A 24427-nucleotide genomic window follows, 5' to 3' on the forward strand; every position below is an offset into this window, starting at 1 on the left:
CAGTAATGTGTTACCCAGTAATGCGTTACTGTAAAATTAGTACTTTCCCCAATAACAAGTAGTGTAAGGGATAATAATTTCCAAAACAGTAATAATACTAATACGAATATACTAATAATAATTCAACTAAAACTGTGTTACCAGTATAAGTTGTTTTTTTTTTGTAGACTATTTTTTTTATTATAACATGCACACGTGGGAGATCAGGACAATGCTACCTTCATCCCAGCAGAAAAACGGTTTTAACCTCAAAAAGCACAACGTCAAATTCATTAAAGCGTCTCAAACGGCAGCACAGCAGTAATATGAAACTTGGCACTGACTGGGGACTTTGTTAAATGTCAGAGGTACGGAAACAGGAAGCTGGACACGATATCAGCCTAAATGTGAAGCAATGTTCAGTGTTTTGTAAATGTTTGGTAAAACATCTAATGTGAGAAATCTTTAGTTAAAAAAAGTAAAAATGGATTGCCGTGCACCCTGATGAAGTGGCACTGGGCAACTCTGTTGTGAATTTTAAGTTGATAAACTGAACTGAACTTGAACTGGAGTTTACATTTGGTGAAAATCAAAGGATGCCTTAAGCTCACAATGGCAAAATGGTTTGGCCTGCTATATTGTGGGAGCCACTAAGCCCAACGATTTCATTGCATGTTCATATTACAGCCATATAACCATATGGTGCAAATACCACAATTACATTTTACAGAGGATTTTGTCCAAAGTGACATGCAACTGAGTTGGGCAACTCTGTGAGCTGGCACTCCAGTTCAAATCCTGTGGTTGGCAGTGATCCCACCATTGGGCCCTTGAGCCCAGTTGCTCCAGGGACTGGCTGATCCTACTTTCTCCTCTATGCCAGTTTTATGAGGTGGCCTCCTGGGATGCTTTCCCAGCTGTCCTGCAGGAGGTCCCAGATATGCTGAGCTCTCATTAGCCACTTACCCTTCACTCTCTGGTCAAACTCCTCCAAAACTACTTCTACACGCTGTCAACAGGCACATGGCTACATAGTAAAAGAACTGGTTTGAACCACTTCCCCCCTAGCCAGCAAAATATACCAAGGGGGGGCTTACACCCCCCCACACACACAAAATTTACAGATATGGTCATGGGACTGAATGAGTAGGAGTCAACTAGGCATAAGTGCTTCCGATTAATTCCTATGTACAATATTGATGCAAGAATTACTCAACAAATTCTAACAAAGCAAGACCCTAATAAGACTATTCAAAGAAAAGAATTAGAACATAACATTCAGGGTATCTAAAGAAGCATTAGGTTAATAGAGGAATTCATGGAACAGACAGAGTCTTCAGGCATTTCTTGAAGATGGAGAGGAAGTCTGATACCCAGATGTAAATCGGCAGCTCATTCCCCCATCAAGGAACCACGCAGAACCTCCTGGACTAACACTTTTTGTGTGGTGGATGGAGCTCCAAACAGTGTTGGTTGGCTAGCCAAAAGGAGTGAGATGGGACATAGGTCTTGAGAAGCCTTTTGTGGATGGGTGCCTTTCCTCTGAGGGACCTGTAAACCAGTAACAAAGACTTGAACTTGACACAAATGCCAATAGGGAGTCCGGGAGGAGATACAAGAAGGGGTGCGATATGAATGTTTAGATTATGTGAATATCAGATGTGTTGTTTTGAATTATCTACAGTGGTCTAATACGCAAGCAAGTAGACCTGCTATTACAGAGACAAAGTAGTTTAGTCGAGAGGTAACAAATACCTGGACTTGAAGATTAGTTTCATACTCAGCCGGATATTCTTGAGGTTATACAGGGTAAACGTGCAAGATCAAGAGAGCACTGCTATGTAGTCAGTAAAGGACAGTTAGTCTATCATTACCCCTAGGTTTCTGGCAGCCCATGATGGACGATGAAGCGAAATACTTTTCATGAACTCCCCAGTGACATATGAACATCGGCTGACTTTAGATCAATCAGGAGCACAAACTGTGAAGATTTCCACCTCTTTCGTCTCTAAAGTTAAGGCATTTCTTGAAGAATATTCCAGCCTCCCATTACACACAATTCAGGGCTTGTATAACATGACTCCAAAAAAGAATTAGGTCATTCTGATGGTAAAGGGTGCCCCAGATCCATTTAGAACCTTAATGTTAATTTGTTGGTAGGTGTTTGTGTTATTTTGTCTATTACCTAAGTTAGATATTTTAATGTTAAGCAGGAATACAAAATTACCAATTTACTAGAAACAAAGCAGCAAATTACAGCTAATTACACCTGTCACATTATTATAACCTATAAATGAATCTTTCTAAATTGCCTTCATGTGTGTTAATTTGATAGGAAAACATCTCTTGGAAAACAGAAACCAGACAGGCAGTCCGAAAGTGAATCAGATGATGCAAAATCAATCCAAAATCCATTCTCATTCATCTATTATGAACCAATACAACAGTAATACACACCAGTATTAGTAACATTACTATATACCTATAATACATACTGCCAATACATGTTTTTCCATCCAATCATCTTCTAACCATCTATCCTGGTCAGGGTTGCAGGGTGGCCTGGAGCATATTCTAAGCAGTACACAGCCCAAGGCTGGGGTACATTATGGATGGCATTCAAATCAATATATATTGTTGTTTAACAAAATGTAAAGCACATTTTTATAGGAGTCAAACAACTTTCAAAAAAATAGTTCAAGTTTTAACTAAGAAGCAAATGTGGCACTTTTCATCGCAAAGTTTTCTTTTAGAGAGGAAAAGATGAACTTCGGTCAATAAAACAGTTGCGCGCGTTTTTAGTGTCGTCACCTGATACTCTACGCATTGCAACTCTGCCTGTTAACGAGTATCACGTTACCACATCTAGTTACGTATTATATTCTATCATATAAACATGGCGAGTCTTATCGTTTTCAGGGAAAAATGCAGCACCGACTCTCCTAATACACTGTTGCAATTTGAATTATATCAAATAGTCAGTCTTAATCTTTCTTATTAAGTCTCTTTCTCAGTGCACTGCAGTCTGAGAATAACATGGGAGGGTTATAATATAATTTTATTACAAGGATGCCCGCTTCGTTATAATCAGAATCTTCAACCGAAACATTGGTTTTGTAAGTAGACTATGATATAATAAATAATAACATGCTTATCATAAAAGAAGACGGTTCACGTTGACGTCAGTTAATCCGCCCTATTACCTGAGGCGCAGTTTGTCTACTGAGATTTGTCATATATGTGAAATTGTCTTAATAAATCTATCACTCCCACTTTGCTTAATAGAATCTAATAACAACAGGTTGAAATGTTTGAATACATATATAATAAAGTATAAATCCCGCATATGTGTTCATTGAAATAGACTGACCGTATTTTTGATCAACCGATCGAAAGGTATTATGTGTTCTTTAACATGCTGTTATTCTACATAAATGGTTTTCAAATCAGCGCTTAATTGCAGGGTTCTAATACTCCTCTGCTAGAAAATAAATTGCCATTTATGAAAGAATTCGGTTATTAATACCGAGTAGAAAAAGCAATGATACTTCATTCTTTTATCTATTATGTATGCCTTTGCTTTCACTTCAAAGAATGAATTTTAATTTAAAACATGCCTGTGCGGTTTTATGATGAGTATTAATCGACTGGCCAGCTCTTATACAGGGAAGAGAAAATGAGAATATGACATCGAGATTATAATCAAATTTTAAATATGTGAGGATGGTGTAACACCATCGAGTCCCTGACATTATTAGAAATATGAATGCGTTTATTTCGCAGCTCTTAACCTATAACAGGGGGCAGTTGTTGAAATATGACATCCTTTTTCTATTATTGGTGCACCTATGTGAAAACAGCCGAGTTATTAAGTGGTATGTTAATGTTTTCTAGAGCGTTTCATTTTTCTGTCGACTTACTGGCAACAATACGGCACTTAACGCGTTTCTGAGCTTGCAGCACCCAGAAGTGAACAGCAGGCGACCCGGAAGGTCTGAACTCCGATTGAAGGCAGGCAGAAAGAACATCTCAACCTTTTATAATATTCATTTCCAAGAGGAGAAATCTGCAGTGGAGTTGCCAGGTTGGTATGCAGATACGTTATTTACCCTCTATATGGCAAGTTCTGCGTGGATGGGGGATTGTATTGCATTTTCAGGCAAGTTCTTTCGGTCCTTTTAGTCGCCAAAAAGTTGGAAATTGCAAAAATTACACATGCAAGCGCATGTTTGCAAAAGGCACGGTTGATGTGCATTTATGAGAATAATGACAACGTGTGCTGCTTGTAATACAAACATAAAAGGTTCAGCGATGGCCTCCTCGTGAAATCAAAGCGCAAATAACCGATCTCCTGAATGCAGTTTATTTTTTGCAAGGCATGATTGTTGTAGGAAGTGTCTTTTTTTTTTTTTTAAACCGGGCTATTCAAACCCGTATTTCTCCGTAAACAATCATTGATGCACTTAATGCAAATATCCTGGTGGCACGTAGACATGCTTATATTTAGTATGACTAGTGTCGTTTTATAAAGGCAATTTTGAAATTTTTTGATCTGCAGAATATGGCGTCCTATCCCTATAAAATAAGACGGGCTGCCATTTTTGTTTTTCTTTTGTCTGAAAATTTTAATAAAACTGTCTGAGAATGCGGTATAGGTGCTGGAGGCAATTCCAGTTTTCTTTGTCAGGGCAATCGTTGTATTTCTACGCTTTATACAAATAGTGTTTTAATGCAAAACGAAGAAGGGAACTTATAGTTAGCCTAGCTAGGTAAAATAAAAGTTTGATAACTTTTATTGTAGTTGTAATGTGTATGCGTTAAATAATTTAACCGTTAGACAAATTCAACGCAAATTTTTATTTAAATATGTTTTCAGATGTTATGCGTTAAGTGCCTTATTGTATATCGTTTCAATAATGAAAACGTATAGCTAGTTAATATAACGTTGGCTTTAGTTAAATAGTTTCATATTTCTGAAATATTGACGAAGCGTTTTCAACGTTGTCTGATAAAGATGATAAATTGTTCTGGCTATTTATTGACCATATTAAGTCTTTTACTGAATTCCTTAATGAATATGGTAGACATAAAATGAGACAATACCTGATAGTTATTAAATGTACAGGCTGCTATTACGCTGTCTGGAATTAGTTTTCACTAAAGAAAGTGAGGGAGTGATATTTATGGTTAAGTCCCAGGTTTAAGATTATTAATAAACGATGAATTTGAAGAATTTTCATCAGCCAAAATTTTGCGTATTTCGTCAAATGAAATGATGTTGACCTTCCTTGATGTATGTATTTTATGTAAGTAATTTTGTGCCATATTAAGGGGGATCTCACGTTTATTTATTCTCTACCGTCTTGGTATCTGGTCTGAATAAATACTGTTCATGTTTAATACAACTATACATCTCAGTGTATCTTTTGTTGATTTTTAACTAGACAGTGTTACTTTAATGCATGCAGTAACACATTTATTATTATTAAATCAATAAGATTTGTAGACACATTAAATGCAAATGTTTTTAACTTAAGAGTGAAATAATTAGTTTTAATTCCATTAATGATACAGGTGTCAGGAAACTTTCCAACTTGTCCCTTTCTTTTTCCTCTACAATTATTGTTGCACACGGGTCTTTAGTTCCGACATCATTTAAACTTGTTTTTAACAGAAGTATAAGTGATTTTTGCCTGTGTAATTACACATTTTGACCTGCAAATTAAGTTTTTTTAAGCAGTTCAACCTAATTCCCCAAAAATAGCCTAGTTACAGTTTGCCACGGATCTAACAAATGGAGTTTTAAGTTCTATTCATGAGCCCATATTGAGTCCTTCGTCTTGTTTTAGTTTTTCCTCAATCACTGTAAGTATATTTTTAGATTTAAATTATTTGTAATACCTCAGTGATTGTTTCTTTGAGGTGTTGCTCCTGCATTATTTATTTGAACTTGAAGTAAATGAATTGGTTAATTAAATCATCTTCATTCAGTGACTGCGTCCCTGTAGAGGAGACTGGTATGGTCTTGCATTTTATTAGTGGAGTGTATTAGTGTGCTTGATTTTTTTATTTATTTTTTTTTACTCTGAGTTGGACAGAAATCTAGATACCTGTTCAATTTAATTTACCCAGCCGATCCTTTTATCCAGTGTGATGTACAACTGGGAAAACAGGGTTAGGGACTCCCTGGAATATTTGGGGGGGGGAGTGTTAAGGGCCTTGTTCAGGGGCCTAACAGTGATATCTCTCTGCCAGCCCTGGGATTTGAACCAGCAACCTTCTGATCACGGGCACAGTGTCCTAACCCGCTGACATGACATGACCTTATATACGATAGGGGTGCCAATCTAAATTATGGACGTATACATAACACAATGGTTTTCCCCCCTGTCCTCCTTGCGTACTTGCAACGTTGTTGGTATTTATTTTCAAATGTTGTCCGGGTTTTAATCAGTGTTCTGTGTCTGCTGTATACTGCAGTGTTTTACAGATGAAATGCAGTAAAATATCAACTCGGAACCTGCTGATTACCAAACTGAGTAGAGAACGTGTTTTTGACTAGAACGTACTTGGCATTTTGGAAAGCAGTCAGCGGGAAACATCCAAGGGTAGGTTGAATATGTTGGGATGGGTAACCCTATTGCAGTGTTTAGGGTTGCCTTTCCGTTAGCGACCCTATAGTGCCATTGCATCCTACATTAAAAATGATCTTCGCTAAAGGGATTAAGGAATTTGGTGGACAAAAACCAGCACTCTGTAGCCCTTTATAAACTCGTATTGCCATCCACTGGATTTCTCCAGGAGAGCCGAAGAGGTGGAGAGTATTTGGCCCTGGCCAGCCTCTCGGTTAAAACACCTCTCCAGTACGCAGCCTTTCTACTACAGCTAGGTAGCGGTTCAGCCTGAGCAGATGCTACCACGCCCATCGTGCAGTTATTCTAGAGTCAGCCAGTGAATCCTTTCTATTCGCCTTATAAAGCAGGCTACTTAGCCAGCCTTTGAACATGATTGGGGTTTCCTGTGGCCTGCTCCCCCCTCCAACTGGCACTACAACCCCCTCTCCCCATCCCCTCCCCCTGCTGGAGAGAATTTGGAAAGAAAAACAAAGAGCAGCTCCACTGGAGTCTCTCCTCCAAAGCCTGCTGTTACCAGCTGCGTACAGTGAAGTCTGTCCTGCATTGTCCAACATCTGCCCCAGTGCCCCAGTTGTACTGCTAGTATAACACAATCTTCAACTTATGTAAATATTTTTGGTCAGTTCAGCTAGGATCCCAGTTGTTTTAACTGGCCATGTATGAAAAAGCGTGTGCAAAACTGTCCTTTGAGTAATTATGCCGTTTTTTCCCCCTGCTTTTCAAAAATGTTGTTTTTCACATTTATGGGAAGGAAAAAATGGAAAGCCTTTATGTTTTAAAGAGACCACCAGACATTTAATGGCCATTTTTGGCTTACTGCTGTCTGAGGAAAAATGAGGGGAGACAATGTTCTGCGAGGCAAAATGTTTCAGTGTGTTTTCATCTCAGAAATTAGGATTCTTATGAAGCAAAAGCTTCAGTGGTAGGGGGGGGGGGGAATCTATTTATGTACGTATTTTATTTATTTATTGTGAAATGGCTGTGGATGGGTAAGTTTCTGAGGATTTCTGAAATGAGTGAGCGTGAAGAAGCATAATCACGGCTTTTGGAGACCTCGCCGCTCTCGAGATCTGTCTTTGAAAGATCCAGAGTTGAGCGAAGGGGATTCTGGCAGCACCTTTCATGCTGCCTCTGCACGGGGGTCCCCAGGGCTGTTCCACATGCGTGTGCCCCACACTAACTTGAATATCTAGCAAGAGTGTGACTGCATCTAATTAAAGTACTCTTAAGGCTGATTTACACTTCTGTGTAGAAGCTTCACCGCAGGTAGCTGCGTAGTCGCATACCCTGTGCCATAGCCTACGGCGTAACTTGACTGGCTTCTCCCCAGAAAAGTAACTGCAGGCATCAAGCTACAACATAGGTTACGGTGTAGGGTACGCGGCTACCTGTGGCGTGGATTCTATTCAGAAGTATAAATCAGCCTTTAGTCTATGTCAGTGTTTTGCAACCCAGTCCATGTTTTTGCTCCCTGCCGGACAGCCCATGTTTTTGCTCCCTGCCGGACAGCCCATGTTTTTGCTCCCTGCCGGACAGCCCATGTTTTTGCTCCCTGCCGGACAGCCCATGTTTTTGCTCCCTGCCGGACAGCCCATGTTTTTGCTCCCTGCCGGACAGCCCATGTTTTTGCTCCCTCCCAGCTCCCAGTAAAAATGTGGACCATCTGGGGGTCCTGAGGGCCGGGTTGGGAAATACTGGTCTGTGTGATGCGACCGACCTGGTCATGCACTAAATGCTTGTTTGTTTGCTTGTTTTTTTTAAATAAAGGTAAGATTAGGGGAATTGAACTTGTGTCTGAACTACTGAATAACAAAGGTTGACCAAACAGTTATTTATAATATTTTTGCTTGTTTTCGGTTGAAATGCGGGGAGGAATTAGTGTAGGAATGTCCAAGCGTGACTGTCCTGATAAGCACACAGATGCATGTCCCTCTGCTCATCTGAAAAATCCTTGTCTCTTATGTCCTAGAATGGCGGAGCCTCGATTTAATAACCCCTATTTCTGGCCGCCACCTCCCTCTATGCCTGGCCAGGTGAGAATGTCCGTCTCCTGCTGCATGCTGGGAAATTTTTAAAAGCTTTTCATGTTATTGCAGATATTGTGATGGTGCAGTGGTCTGTTGATTCTTTCTTTCCATATTATGTTTGAGCCCCAAGGATCCTGTTGCAGTATGGGATGCTTGTGGGGGGGGGGAGCTCAGCCTTAATAGTTCTAAGTAGTGGTCATGCCCTGAATCGGCTGGACTCTTGGACACCGAATCCCAGACATCAGTGACGTTCGGATTAATATAGCGCCTTGCGCTGCAGAGGATAGGGGAGGCGCACAAGGAGTGATGTGTGTCACCAAGTCAAAGTAATGTGCATTTAGATGTGACAGTAATTACAGTGAGGAATTTATTGTAAATACCTACTTAGTACTTTTCGTAAGTTCTAGACACCTTTATTTGAAATGATATATTTTTTTCATGTTGAGTTAGATTTAGCTACCCAGTAATGGGAAATACTGCATCATTTTATAATTTAGTTTTATTTTTAAATGTTAATAAAAGCCACCTTAGCCATACCGTGGTTTTTGATTTTCGTTTGACTGCTGTACGATTATGTTGCAATGTTGTTAATGGGCGTTTGTTGTTTTTGTGGTGAGGCTTAATAACTGGACTGTCAGATAAATGATAAATCGCCATATTCAGTCCCCACCAGGGGCCTGTATGGACGCTGCATGTGCTTTTCGACAGGCCAGGGTGCTTTTCCGCCACACCACCTATCGTACTTTCGGCTCTGTGCTTTTCCTTTTCTACTGACTTCTGCTTGAGAATCAGTACCAAAAGTTCCAGCACCTAAAATGCCAAACCAGCTGGGGTGCTGTGTTGGTATTTTGGGGTGGTGATGTGATGTCATTCGGTGCCGGTACCAATTCCAGTGCCAGTGGAAAACCAGCACTTTGAAGTACCATACTTTTGGGTAGCTGGTGCAATGGGAAGGCGACACAGCGATCAGTTTACTAAATGGCTGTGATCTTGTATACGTGAAATGGTTTGATTTTATTTCGCTGCTGTCATTGCTGTGCATATCCATCCCTCTGCTTTATCCTTCTGCTGTTTGTTGTCCTGCAGCTGGATAACATTGTGCTGATCAATAAGATAAAAGAGCAGCTCATGGCTGAGAAAATCAGGCCCCCCCACCTGCCCCCCACTTCGGTTCCTTCCCAGGAGCCTTTGCTGGTCCCAGGCTCGCCATCGGAGGGCGGCCAGCACGCAATGTCTGGCCCCAAGCTACAGCAGGGCTCTTCGCTTCATTCCCACAGCCAGTCGCAGCCTGACATCGCCTTGCACGCTCGTCCCGCCTCCAGCACAGTGACAGGTATAAGATGGAATTGTATTACTTTATCACATAATATGATATGACTGCTGTCTTGTAGAATTTCCTTGTGCATTTAACATCCGAGTATTTTGTATTGTGAGGGGTCCTTACAAGGATGTCACTGCTGAAATGCTCTGTCTGCCATGATATCTTTGACCAGCTTCTCTTTAGTGTCTGCTTTAAGTCAATTTCCCGCCTTGCTGCCGTAGGCCTTATTCTTGGCGACGTAAATTTGAACCTGGATGACAAGTCAGCTGTGAAAGCCAAAGGTCTGAGAGAGGATTGGCATCTGCGTCAGATTGTAGACCAACCCATTAGAATCAATCATCTGTCAGGTAACCTCTGGAGTTTTTACTTTCAAAAACAAAAATGCTGAAAATGCTGTTATTCTTTATTCAGCTAACACGTGAGTCTTCATCACTGTTTGCCCGGGTTGTCGCTGGGGATGTACTGTGTTTCAGCTTAGTCCCCAGGACTTCTGCATCCAACTGTGAAGCAAATGTCTTTCTAAGATACACACAGCAAACAAGTGTACTGGAAATAATATTTCTGTCTGTACTACTTTTTAAATAGTTTATGGCAGTCAGAGAGGTATTTCAGCAGGAGAAAAAAACATGCAATGCAATAAACCATGGTTTCTCGGCCTTTCCAACCATACTGTCCGGCCATTCATCATTTTGTCATGAAGGTGTCTGGGGGGGGTCCCCATAAGCAGATTTCACTGAGCAGTCCCCTCGTAGGGTGGAGTGATATGGCAAATTGCTTAATCACGATGATTTTTTTTTTCATATCAGTCAATATCGATCATTATCATGGTATAATTCAGGTCATTATTTCTTTAGTTCAATTCTCCATTTTTGCTTAAAATTGCCTTAGAATTGCATGGGTGGCAATTGATCAGACTAAAATCTAATTTAATAAATTAATTTTAATTTGATAAATCATACCATGTTTTTTTTTTTGTTACACCTTGTGACACTATAAAACGCTGATAGTATGATTTGTTGCTGGGTGTTTTTCTCTCTCGCTGCTTATTCCAGGAAATGGGTTTGACATCTCTGGTAGTTATCCATCCGTACCGTAGTAAAAAGCACACCGTAATCTGTCGTGTTTGTGCCGTGTGCACGACTGGCCGCATGGTGCCCCTCCGCATACCGTAGTATTTTGCAATGCTATTTTAGTGAATGTGAGGTTTTTCGGGAATGCATTAGTCATATTGTAGCAGGACTGACTGTATACAGCACCAGTCTGTTGCGTGTTGAACTTTAAACTGCAAAAAGCATTACCGCACCACTGACGTCTTTTTACCATGTTTACCCACAATGTCTCCTTTTTACAAAGATGTTGCAGCTGCGGAGGTATCGCTTCCGTCCCCAGCACTTACAGATTGTCCTGAGAGAGTGCTCATCTTTTCCATGATATTGCTAAAGCTGTAGCATGTTGGCTTCGCTAACTCAGACCGCCGTCTTATGTCACCTGATGGGTTGACTGGCTCCGCTAATGAGTGTTAAGAAAACCAGCTATGTGAAGTAGCACTATGGGACCTTAAGGGGTTTATAGCCCAGACACGTGATTGGTCCGAGGGCCATCGTATTGAATTCATTCTCTTTGAAATGACAATGATCGTAGCAGTACGAAGCTTTGGGGAAACGCAGTCCTGGACTAGGACTGTTGCATGGAATTCTGAACTCAGAGCAGGCTTGTGCTCGTTCAGTCGGGACTTGGGGGGGCTCATGATGCGTCTCCTATTGCCACTGTGGGACTGCTGTGAGATTATTCGCTTAACTTTAATTCAAGGAAGTACATCTTACAGGTTAATTGTCATATTTATATAGGTGACTGTTTTGTTGGTGATGTTTAGTCCTTGTAATATTTATTGCCATATGTCTAGGTTAATATTAGATGTTTTGGCGTTTCTAGAAAATAGCCATATGAAAAAGGTACTTTTTTCATAAGTGATTATTTACATAGAGACTAGCCTATAGTATGAAAAGCTGGTATCCTGTCCAAGGGATCCTCTGCTTCCTGGAATTGGGTTCAGCCTCAGCACAACTGGAGAAGAAGTTGTGTGGATGTTACTGTAGCATGCCTTGAGCTATTTTGTAACTAATTAATTACCAACCGATTAGGACTTTGGTAAACACAGACATTTTAATTACCTTGCCTGAAATAGTAAGTCTTGTCCTACATAACGTTTTCTATTTTTTGTCGCTGGAATTAAGTTCGTCAAGAGCGGCCTTTGTCATACAGTGTAGTTCACCGACATCAAGAGCGAGGAGACATAAATAAAAGATAGACTGGAGACTCAAGCAGAATTGTTCATTGGTGAAGGGATTACTTTGAAGAGGGAAGCTTCAAGTGTAGACGTCAGCCACCAGTTTGGATATTAAGGTTGGACATTTACGGTTAAGACTCTGTGATTCTTTGACCTTTTAGACAGTGTGTGGTGACCTGAGTGTTATAAGAATAGTAGTAAATATATGGATGAATTTAGGTATGGATTGATAAGTGAATAATAAGTAAATCTTTAGTAAACCAGTGCAAAAAAAAGATTCATGAAGAATATGACTTGAATGACATCTGCAGGTGATAAATATTTTTGCAGTATGGTATCGTTCTGCTCTGCCATTGGTGGATAAAGTGATACAATAGTGATAATAGCACTCATTAATAATCAGTATCTACAGTACATGATAGGATACGTTCTTCATAGGCAGACAGGTTGAATAAAGAGTGTCCAGTCACATTTCTCCTCACACCGTTTTTATGTCTGCATATATGCAGGGAGTGATGCATCGTTCCAGCAGATTATCCCAGAAGACCTGGCATTCAGCCAATTGAAAATGTAGACAGTTGAGAAATGGTCTACACTAAAATTTATTTTAAAAAAATAACGTTACGTTATCCAGCGGAGGGCTAGAACCTCCAGTCTTCTGGAGTCGTTGGGTCCAAGTCGGGTCCAAGTGTCAAGCCATTTGCCCTCAAGTCTAAGTCTCTCCATCAGTTTTGCTGACTCGACTCCCCACTTCTGGTATAAGCCTTTCCCAAAGCAGGGTTCTTCTACAGTTCCACCTCTTTTTTTGGAGGGGGGGGGGTTACTATGCTTTAGAAGGATGTTAAGAACAGGAACCATTAAAGACACAGGTAGCTAGAACCCTGTCGTAAGGCTGTAGGAGTCGGTTGTAATCAGGGAAGTATCTCTTACTGTTCTGTTCCAGTGCTTTCCTTCCTAAACTACCATTCATGCAGGCAGCCTTGGCTTTTTTCCATCCAGTGCAGCCTTTATTCCCCGAAGCAGAATTTCTTCATTAGCCAGATAACTTAAGCCAAATATAAGGATTGTCCAATAGAGATGTTGCTTACCTCTCTCCTTATGGGACAGTTTTCACGTTTGGCTTAATTTATCCAGCTAACTGGGATATTCTGCTTTTTGGAATACCCCCCCCCAGGACAGAGGGTTCAACAAACTCAGAAATGCTTTGGCTTACTGACATGAATTATTGATTATATTATTTACATTTTTGAGGTTCATCTACATCTTTAAGTTGTTTCTTTTACATTTCTTTACATTTTACATTTCTTTTTACATTTTTGCTCACTGTGGCCAGCTCCCTAAGGCTCCCTAAATGTGGACTGTCTGGCGGGAGGGTGCAAAAATGTGGAGCGTCTGCAGGTCCCCGAGGACCGGATTGGGAAACACCCGGTTTAGGTGGTCAGACTCATAATTGTTCAAGTCCACCCAAATAGTGCTGCAGCCATCAGTGTGCTGCTGTGTCAGCATGATGTTTGTTTGCTGTCCGACAGGTGTGGCTCCATCCTCTCGGGCTGGCAGCCATAGCACCTCAGAGCCAATCAGCCCCACCACGCCCACCTCCAGCAGCCAGAGCAGGATGGGCGTCGCTCCAACTCCAAATATAATTTCTGGATTGGCCAGCGGTCCGGGCATGGAACCAATGAAGAATGGTGGTCTGGCAGGGTTACTGGGGCCGCCACCTAAAATGGAACGTGGGCGCAAGAAGATCAAGGCGGAGAATCATACTGGCCCCCTACTGGTGGTGCCCTACCCCATCCTCGCCTCAGGCACTGACCAATCAACAGTCACCATTGCTGCTAAGGAAGGAAAGACCTACAGGTTAGGATGCAGTGGGCCCTGCCAGTATCACCTCTTGTATACCATAAATATCAACAGAACTTAATTGAATATTAGTGGTATACTAGACTTGCTTATTTTCCACTACACTGTTTGTTTACACTACTATATTCTTTAGACTGCTATGTTGTTTTGAGAGCAAAAATGGAATCTAAAAATCTGTGTCCGTGGTATGTGACCACTTAATCTGCACGGTCTCTTTTCAGTCCTTAATATTAAAGGGCAAATACCACATGAGGTAATTGCTTGATTGGCTTCCTGGAGTACCTCCCTTTAATTGTGCACAAAGGGAATATGAGCATTCATTACTGATGTGTATTGGCAGGTCGGTCCATCGTTTTGCAGCAATAAGGGAAAATGATTACTTCAGAAAAGAGCATTTTTTGGAGGTTTCTCTGATCTGCCTTTGCTAGGATAGGTAGCATTGTTAGGATATATGGGATAATGTGTAGTGCGTACTGAGATCCCACAGTAGGGAGTCTTAAAGTTGATTCTGTGACAGATTTGGAACAATGAGCTTTTAACATAGACTGATTTAGGGATTCGGACCTGGTGACTAACTTGGGTACATTTCTGACCCCTTGCGGTGTCTTGCAGGTGCAAGGTATGCCCACTGACCTTCTTCACGAAGTCGGACATGCAGATCCACTCCAAGTCGCACACCGAGGCCAAGCCACACAAGTGTCCCCACTGCACGCGCTCCTTCGCCAACGCGTCCTACCTGGCCCAGCACCTGCGCATACACCTGGGCGTCAAGCCGTATCACTGCTCCTACTGTGAGAACTCCTTCCGTCAACTCTCCCACCTGCAGCAGCACACAAGGTGAGACCCCACTCCCCCATCAACTCTCACACTTGCAGCAGCACACAAGGTGAGACCCCACTCCCCCATCAACTCTCACACTTGCAGCAGCACACAAGGTGAGACCCCACTCCCCCATCAACTCTCACACTTGCAGCAGCACACAAGGTGAGACCCCACTCCCCCATCAACTCTCACACTTGCAGCAGCACACAAGGTGAGACCCCACTCCCCCATCAACTCTCACACTTGCAGCAGCCCACAAGGTGAGACCCCACTCCCCCATCAACTCTCACACTTGCAGCATCACACAAGGTGAGACCCCACTCCCCCATCAACTCTCACACTTGCAGCAGCCCACAAGGTGAGACCCATCAACACTCACCTGTAGCAGCACACAAAGTGAGACCCCCCCATCAACTCTCATACTTGCAACAGCACACAAGGTGAGACCCATCAACTCTAACCTGCAGCAGCACACAAAGTGAGACCCCACTCCCTCATCAACACTCACACCTACAGCAGCATACAAGGTGAGACCCCCATCAACTCTCACCTGCAGCAGCACACAAAGTGAGCCCCTCCTACCCCCATCACACACACAGCATCATCCTATCTCCTATAGAAAAATCTTTTAGATTTTTTTGCTTCTTATGATCCTCCTCACTGTTCTGCTAAATAAACTTGGGTCCCCTTCCAGGCAGGTTTCTAACAGTTCCAGTTGTTGTCCACTTTTTTATTATTGCCATAGCGGTAGACATTGATATTTTTCAGGCGAGTGGCTATTTTTAATACCCATTCCCTGATTTATGAAGGTCAACACACTTCTCCCTCATTTGGTTTCTATGTTCTCTTATCTTTGCCATGTTGATGGATGGCTAAGGGAATATGACCTTTGTGTTACCCCAGTTAATCATGGAGTCATGGATGACAGCTTTAATGTTCCTACACAGCCCAATAAACTCAAAGATGTACAATTTACAGAAACATGCTTCAGTTACATTGTGTTCACTATAAGTTCCAGGGGCACCAATAATTGTGGCACATGTGTTTTTGTTAAAAATAATTATTTCTTGACGACAGATTTCTTTGATAAAATTTATTTAAATGAATTCCTGGATGGGGCGGCATGGTGGTGCAGTGGTTAGCACTGTTGCCTCACACCTCTGGGACCCGGGTTCGAGTCTCCACCTGGGTCACATGTGTGTGGAGTTTGCATGTTCTCCCCATGTCATTGTGGGGTTTCCTCCGGGTACTCCGGTTTCCCCCCACAGTCCAAAAACATGCTGAGGCTAATTGGAGTTACTAAATTTCCCATAGGTGTGCATGAATGGTGTGTGAGTGAATGGTGTGTGAGTGTGCCCTGTGATGGGCTGGCCCCCCATCCTGGGTTGTTCCCAGCCTCGTGCCCATTGCTTCCGGGATAGGCTCTGGATCCCCCACGACCCAGTAGGATAAGCGGTTTGGAAAATGGATGGATGGATGGAATTCCTGGATTTCTCTAATTTTTTCAGAGTGACTTGAAGCTGCTTCGCCAAAAGGTGGATTTTTTTTCTAACCCTATTTACAAATCTTTACAAGGGGGGCCAGTAATTGTGGAGGGCGCTGTATATGTCTCTATAGATGTGCTGCGAATTGGCATCAGTAATGCATAGATTCATAATGAAAGAGCAGGAACACGCTCTTAATTTCTTATCTGTTCTGTCTGTCTGTCCCAAAAATCGCTATTGGGTTTGTTTTCCAGTATAGTTCAGCCCTGAATATTCACGGCCATTTTTTTTTTTTGGGGGGGGGGGGGTGCCTGCCAATATTGGGGAGACGGATCCCCTTCTTTATGGCCTCTGTCATTTATAATAAAACTCAAACATCGAATAGTTACCCGCTGCCGAGTGCCATGGAACACTGAGAAACGTGTAGCATAGCTACGATTGTTTCGGTAAAAGAAACATCTGCCCATATAAATGGGGAAAGTATGAGCTAAGTGGGGGTGGTGGATTTCGGCACATTTGTTTATATAACAGCTGGGGGGCTGCCATGCTCTTGGGGGATTTGGAAGACCCTGCCCACCAAAGGGTCTGCAGAGATGTCTTTACACTGTCGATGTTCGTAGTTAGATAATTGGCAGTGCATATACAAATATGAGTCTCTCTCTCTCTCCTGAAGCGTCATTAAACAGCGGTTAATGCCAGGAATGTGAAGTGGGGTTTGCAGGAGCATGTTCTGTGTTACTGGGCATCCTGCCAACACCCCATCCAACACGGGGCTCTCGCATGCGTATGTACGTTCGCTCGCTTCTGGCAGCGTGATTGGTCAAAATAGAAACTCTGACTCACAGCTAAGTTGTGCTGTGTTTTCTCAGGGGCTGGGGGGGATGGGGGGGATGGAGTCACAGACCCAAAGCAGGCAGGTTTAGTCAGTCAAGAAATGAATGAATTATAGACACATTTCCTTTTGCCCTGAGCTCCGCTTTGAAGCTTATGTTGACATTTGTAGTGTGTTGTTAGTGCTTTTTTGGAACGTCCACATGAACACAAATACTTTTGGGTAGAGGATGATTTACGAAATGTGACACGTTTTGTTCGGTTGATTTCATGTAGGCCAGCAGTCTTCATTTTTTTTATTATTTTTTTTTGTACTTGCAAAGTTTACTGGATTCTGGAATACCACTAGCATTTGTGATGATCTGATTGGGGAGATAAGTGAGGGAGGGGGGTAATAATTGTAGGCTGCCCTCTTTAGATGTGTCTCTCTCTGGCTGTGTCAGAATTCTGTATTTTCTTTTTTGTATGAATGCTCCAATCAGCTCTGCATGTGACGTACCTGCGCTGTCCTGCTCTGTTGCTTTGGTCTTGTCAGTGATCGTCATGCCCTATCGATTTCTGTATTTGAATTTCCAGATTGTATTTCTTAAATAATAGGACAGCGATACCTTTTTAATCCCCGTGGGGAAATTCTCTTTTTTGCCTACCCCATCTTGCTCTCCATGAGACACAGACACACATAGATGAGAGCAAGTTTGAGGGGGGGGGGGGGGGGGGTCGTCACATCACAGGGGTTAAAGCCCTTGTTCAGGAGCCATGGTGGAATTAGTCTCCTGGCCCTGGGATTAGAACCGGTGACTGTCAGAATACATCGAGAGACTCCTAATCCACTGAGCAGCAAAGTAATCTTAAATTGTACAATAAATTATTATGCCAGTGATGATATCGGTTACAGAAAGCTGAAGTTTGTTGGGCATGCAAGGTTCTCATGGACAGGTATCGTAGTACATCAGCAGGTAATGGATAACCGCAGCCTAAAAATTTTAAATAATTTATGCTGATTTTATGTATATTTTCTTTTTAGCAGGCTTTTCATTTGCGTTTGTCCAAATGTTTGTTTACGTAGGTATTTATTTTACAGAATTCATACTGGTGACCGACCGTATAAATGTGCCCACCCAGGGTGCGAGAAAGCCTTCACACAGCTCTCCAATCTTCAGGTCAGTGCACGCGCAGTTTCCAGCACAGCTGGCCTTTCATTAACCGCTTATACAGTTAGGATGCAGTGCATGTATACTTATCGATGCAGTGCATTCGAACACACGAGCCTTCATGAACTGTAAACCAAGGACAACACACAACCATAAATCGTCTGGCAATGTATTATTGAAATGCTGGACGAGCTGAAGGTATTTTTCAGTTTTAACTATGCTGCTTTATTATTGATAAATATATCAATAAATAGATGTATAGCGTCAGGTTTGAATCCAGCCTTCGCTGATCTTTGTGTGCTCCAGTGTGAGTTTCCTTCAGGTAGCCAGCAATAACCACAGTGACCCCTACATGGCCCTTGGCTGCTAGTATTGTCTGTGTATCTATGTGTGTCTGTGTAAGTAACTTGCAAAGGATTAATTGTTAAATCCTCCTTGATACACATTCTTCCCAACACTGGCATGGATCGCACAGACTCTCGCAGTGTACTAGTTGTTTCATATCAATATTTAGGGACAGTAAATGTTCTCTTCAGCCAACTTGCAGGATAATCCACACAGCATGTCCAGTGTTGAATGATTTTCGACCGCATAACGTAACTTAATCTCTGCCAAAGATAATTGTAAACCCCGAGTTAGCTGCTCAACTGGAAAGTAAGCCTTCGAACGATTGGTAGTATGTGTGAATTGAAGTACTTACTCCGAGGTGTAAATGGATTATTACTTTCTAAGTTTTCTGAAGTACACCGAGCATGACCTGTATTAGAAGGACCAGGAAATGGAGAATAGCTGAGTTACAGGCAGGAAGTGAGTCCAGTAATGATCATAAAGTCCAGGTCCTGTCTGCCTCTTTGGGTGAGTGAATGTCTTTGGTCCTGCTTTACGGATTCCTGAATTTCAGCTGGTAACACCCTGTCTTACATAACAAACACTGAGTAATCACCTGTTGCCTACAGCCAGATTTGTAGTCCACTGAACCGCGGTAATGTTTGTTTTTGTTTTCTCTCTCTCCCCCCCATCCCCCCCTTCCAATTCAGTCACACCAGAGACAGCATAACAAAGACAAGCCGTATAAGTGTCCTAACTGCTACCGGGCCTATTCTGACTCCGCTTCACTGCAGATCCACCTGTCGGCGCACGCCATCAAGAACGCCAAGGCGTACTGCTGCAGCATGTGTGGGCGGGCGTACACCTCTGTGAGTACATGCATGTCCACGGCGGCGTCCCCGCTGAGACGCGGCTCTGCTCTCGCTGCGTCATCCTCCACTTCAGTGTTTCCCAGTCCAGTCCTCAGGGACCCGCGGACCGTCCGCGTTTTTGCAAGAACTAGCAGGGAGCTGGGAGGGAGCAAAAATGTGGCCCGTCTGTGAGTCCTCGAGGACCGGGTTGAGAAACGCTGCTCTAATTTGTTATGTGCTGCCGTCCGCCTACGGGGATATCAACAGGTATAGATACAACTTCACGTTCAGACTTTGGATGGAGTTTTTTTTTTTCCTTCATCTCTTAGCAGCTTCACGTCTCTTGTCTTACACTTGCTGCTTTCTGAGAGCTCGATGATTTATACGTTTCAAATGGACAGGTGACTATTCAGAGCGAGGTCCTCCCACCCCCCCCCCCCCCCCCCCCCCGGTCCTTTGTTAGCAAGCTTACTCTCAGCTTAATGCGTGTCTGTGTGTCATGGAGAGCCAGATTGGGTAGGTCAATAGAGAATTTCCGGCCGGAGATCAATATAGCGTTGCTATTATTATTTTTTATTATCCGTTAATATATATTATCAGACTGCAAAACATTTTTTTAAGATTACAACAGACACCTCATCCACGAATCCATAAAGCAGTTATCCATCCTCCCTTCTGTTGAAAACAACGGCAAAAATATAGCTACAGCATATGTATAAAGCTAATGTGATGCAACACTGTAACGCTAATCAGACGTGAATGTAAATCCAAAGACCGGCAGCGAACTCGACTGGCGTCCGTTTCTTCCAACGCCACCCTTCTCTCTCTCCCTTCCTGTCTGTCTCTTTCAGGACAGTTTTTTTTTACTGTCATTAGGTATGAATTTAGCACAAGCTGGAAATAAACTAATGGAAAACGCAGCCAAATACTCAAATCCGATCTAAAATACACGATACATGTAATGCAGCTAAAGTCTGTTTTACTGCTTCTTGATTTCGGTGTAACCGGTGAATTCCGCTGGAAGAGACTTCCGTGCTCAGTGGGTTAATGGTCGGGTTTCGCATCAGCAGCTGTTTGTAGGAACCTGTAGGTGTTTAACCTTTAAAAACCAGTTTTGCATCGATGGGAGTGTTGATTTAATGCCACGCCGTGCTTCGAGATCGTACATCATAGTGGTCCGCTTGTGATTTTTCTTTTTTTTCACCCACGTGTGATCAGCTGAGATCTTTGTTATTCTGTGTCTCAGGAGACCTACCTGATGAAGCACATGTCCAAGCACACGGTGGTGGAACATCTCGTCACTCAGCAGTCCCCTCAGAGAACCGAGTCCCCCAACATCCCCATTCGCATCTCCCTCATCTGAGGAACCGGCTGCCCTAAATCCCGCCCCCCGCGTAGGACTGAAGGTCGTCGTTTTATCTTCATGAACCTAAAGCTCTTTAGTTTTCCTTTATTTTATTTTTTTATATTTCTGTAATCATTCCAAAAAATGTGCCAGACTCTAAGTACTTCAAGACACAAAAATCTTTCTGTGCCATTGCGGAGTTATGGTTGAGAAGCCCGAAAAGGATTATACAGCACTTTCACTTGTTATATTATTAAAATATATTTTTGACCCATAAAGGATAGACATTATTTAAAACGTATAATCATTACCATGGTAAATATTTCAAAGCTTTTAATGTATTTAAAAGCCATTTTGTTCTCTCTCCTTTGGGGTTTTCATGTTTACAATATGGGGGGGGGGGGGTGCCATAGTGACGATTCATTAAAATGGTCATTTTTAATCAGAGTCGAAACAAGATATTTCACATTTTTTTCGGTCTGTAGTAAATTTCACCAATGGGGAGGAGCTGATTGATCGAGTTTAAAATCAAACAGCTAGGGGGCTTTGCCCATTGGCGCACCTAAGCCAAGGAGAATACCGCTGTTAAACAGTAGGTGTCAGTGTTGGTCCTTCCTTGGATGTCTTGGCCACTGTTAAGTTCTTGACTGCCATAATGCATTACAGAATAGCCCTGAGTTTCATATAGATAAGTAATAAATACTTAAAATGAGTAATTAAGACTGAATAAAGTGCAGCTACTACAGTTACTGTAGTTAAAGGGACTGGCCTGCATTGCTGAGGCTTCTTCAGCTAGTCGCGCATTTTTTGTTTAGCGCTCAAATTTTATTCAGGCGGACGGACCAGTCTCGTGTGCGTGCGCACAGTCCACGTTTTTCCGGAAGCTACTGTAACTTGATTGTATTTTTTTGTTAATAAATGTATTCTACTTTATGGCTGCTTTTCATCAGTCATAATCAGTATTGATAAGTTCAAATGGGATTTGTTTTGCGAAACAAAGAAAAATGGTATTCAAGCGAATTTTTATGATGCGAGGTGGTGTGTTTTTCTTAAGCACCACTGTAAAGCTCAGATGTTTGACGTTTAGAAACCTTTTGAGATAATCTGGGACGCATATAGTAATTCTACTAACACATCACGGAGAGATCATGACAGTACTATGGTTTTCAGAAGTTACATGTTGCTGTTGGATAACCGAAGTTGGTATCACAGAGCACTTCAGGACAGTATTGTGTGAAACTCCTGCCAAGCGATGAAACACACAATGGTCAACAATGTGTTAAACACTCTAATAAATTTTAAGAACTGGTTCACTCGTGGCTTTCTGTGCTAAATTCACCGAATGTGCTGCATATGTAAAGGTTGCAGCATTAACGACGTATCTGCAAGGCCGGTATATAAACATTCCCATGTGGACGTTTGCTTTTTTTTAGCGGAATTTCCATAGCCCTGCTTAACTTTCACTCGGAGATTCCTCCCCGCCCCTTCCTTTGTCTCCTACGACTGTACAGACATGATTGGGCAGGTTTTGTCGTTTAAGCTATAGTTTTGGAGGGCTGGGGGAGGGAAGCCGGGCTTGAGGTCTGAAAATCATGCGATTTTGCTGGCAGTGTCACCGCGACATTTTGAATAAATCAAAGGTTTTAGGTTTATGCGCAATCTATATTTTATTAAATATAGAAATGCGAGCAATTTAGCCATTTCTCCCGGAAATCAAGCTGCCAAAAGAAGATCCCTGCTCTAACTTTTTTATGATGTAAATGAGCATATTTACATTTATACTTTAAATATACCTTATGACCTTTTATAATTAAAATTTTAAAGAGACTTCATTTTTTTTTCTTGGTAAAATGTGTATAGTTATGTATAAAAGACCTCTTTGATAACCCTGTTACTCATGTCTAAATATTAATTTGTTATTTTTTTACACATTTAAGCCTTAACTGTCTCTGACCATATTTACTTTTTTCCCAACATTGTTGCTCTGTACCTAGTACTGTATGCATTTTTATTTCTTAGCATGGAATATACTGTAAAAATCTATATATCAACTGTTAACCAGTTTTCAATATTAAATCATATAGGTATATGTATTTTTTTGTCTTGCATTGTGGTTTCAATAGTAGTGTTGGCGCAGCCAATGCTGAGATGTAATATGTGTAAAAACTAGTAAAACAAAAAAGTAGAATGATTTATATCTTTTCTTGTTTAATAAATGCAGGTTTAATGTTTTATCTGACTGACTTTAAGAGTGTCTGTGAATTGCAATGGAGATTGCGGCAGCGTAATTGGTCTTGGTAGCTTTTGCAAACTGACCGCACTAGCAATTCCCATACAGCAGGTGGCCAAACACCGGATGTATGACGAACAAGCTAACTAACTTTCAAGAGAAGTGTGTAAATGTTTTACAACACAGTTTGACTCAACATTGTTCTGTCCACCAAGCACAGTGAAAATGAGTGAAAACCAGCAAATCCTGTCGCCTTAATAATGTTTATTAGAAAGAATAACACGTGATACAGAGCAGTATGTCTATAAAAACATATCAGGAAAACACCTTAAGTTAAATCCACCACAAAAAATACGGGATGGTTTTTATGCCAGGTTGATTAAGCGATTTCGTCTTTCCAGCATTCTGCAAGTGACGGCTATGTGCCAAAACTGGACACACAAAATGTACGTCAAACGTTTTCTGTCCCACAATATGTTTACCTGACTAGTTTTTTTTTTGCTTATTATTTTTTATTAAACACTACAAACATCTCGGTTATGTTGTTGCTGTTTGGCACAGCTAATTAAGAAGCTGCCTTTTTAAATGAACTTTTAGCAGTTTCGTGCCTCAGACTAGGGAGGTGGGCTGAGTTTTCTGAATCCTTAACACTACCGTTCGTAAGTTCTGAGTAGGCTTCCGGAAACGTACCAGTGGTTTATACTTGTCAAAACAGCCGAACTGAACCATTTCCTTTACACGTAGGTTTTCTTTGTGTACAGTTAGCTGAACAGAAACTGCTCAGCATGATCCGCAAACAGCTGTCCTCTTAATATCATGATTTATCGTTAACTCTCCCTCAAAAGTCCATACCCCATTAATAGTTTGTCCTTTCCTTTTAGTCACTTCATGACCATTGCCACTTCTGATCTTAAAAGCAGTGTATGGAGAAAATTGTGTTGGGTGCATTTGAACTATGAATTTGAGACAGTGGTACAATGTAGTACATTTTTAATGAGTTTCATGAATCTGCCTTTAGTTAAAATATTGTAAAAGCCCCTGTTTGGAATGGATTGGTTTTATCCGTATTAAATTATGACCAGACAGGCTACTAGGCCTTGACTGCAAAGTACGTAATATGCGCTTATATTGTCTGAGTTCTTTAAAAACAAGGTTTACTTTTACTTTTGCAGGGCAGGACCCATGGCTGTAAAAATGACAAAAGCCATCCTACTTTCAATAGGAACTTTATGACTTACATTATGTAGCTGCTGATGGATCGTAGGGCCAAGCTTTGT

General features: G+C 41.8%; 1 protein-coding gene across 2 annotated transcripts; it reads left to right on the plus strand.

Annotated features, from left to right (window-relative positions):
- The first annotated feature begins 3930 nt into the window (after positions 1-3930).
- Positions 3931-23152, plus strand: znf362b (zinc finger protein 362b). 2 transcript variants are annotated; one of them, XM_049017340.1, is made up of 10 exons: positions 3938-4063; positions 6460-6587; positions 8584-8647; positions 9728-9974; positions 10184-10309; positions 13779-14106; positions 14722-14946; positions 18328-18406; positions 19435-19593; positions 20822-23152. In XM_049017340.1, the coding sequence occupies exons 3-10, from the start codon at positions 8585-8587 to the stop codon at positions 20936-20938; spliced, it is 1344 nt and encodes a 447-aa protein (XP_048873297.1). In that variant the 5' UTR covers positions 3938-4063; positions 6460-6587; position 8584; the 3' UTR covers positions 20939-23152. The 2 variants fall into 2 exon arrangements, with proteins under 2 accessions (XP_048873296.1, XP_048873297.1); XM_049017339.1 differs by lacking the exon at positions 6460-6587 and having other exon boundaries at positions 3931-4063.
- The last annotated feature ends 1275 nt before the right edge of the window (positions 23153-24427 follow it).

The sequence above is a fragment of the Brienomyrus brachyistius genome, chromosome 6, assembly GCF_023856365.1.
Source record: "Brienomyrus brachyistius isolate T26 chromosome 6, BBRACH_0.4, whole genome shotgun sequence".
NCBI classification, from domain to species: Eukaryota; Metazoa; Chordata; class Actinopteri; order Osteoglossiformes; family Mormyridae; genus Brienomyrus; species Brienomyrus brachyistius.

Coding starts and splice junctions, on each gene's coding strand:
- znf362b (XM_049017339.1), top strand. CDS start 8,585: ATGGCGGAGCCTCGATTTAATAACCCCTATTTCTGGCCGCCACCTCCC. Junction 8,648..9,727: donor CTCCCTCTATGCCTGGCCAG/GTGAGAATGTCC, acceptor GTTGTCCTGCAG/CTGGATAACATTGTGCTGAT. Junction 14,947..18,327: donor CACCTGCAGCAGCACACAAG/GTGAGACCCCAC, acceptor TTTATTTTACAG/AATTCATACTGGTGACCGAC.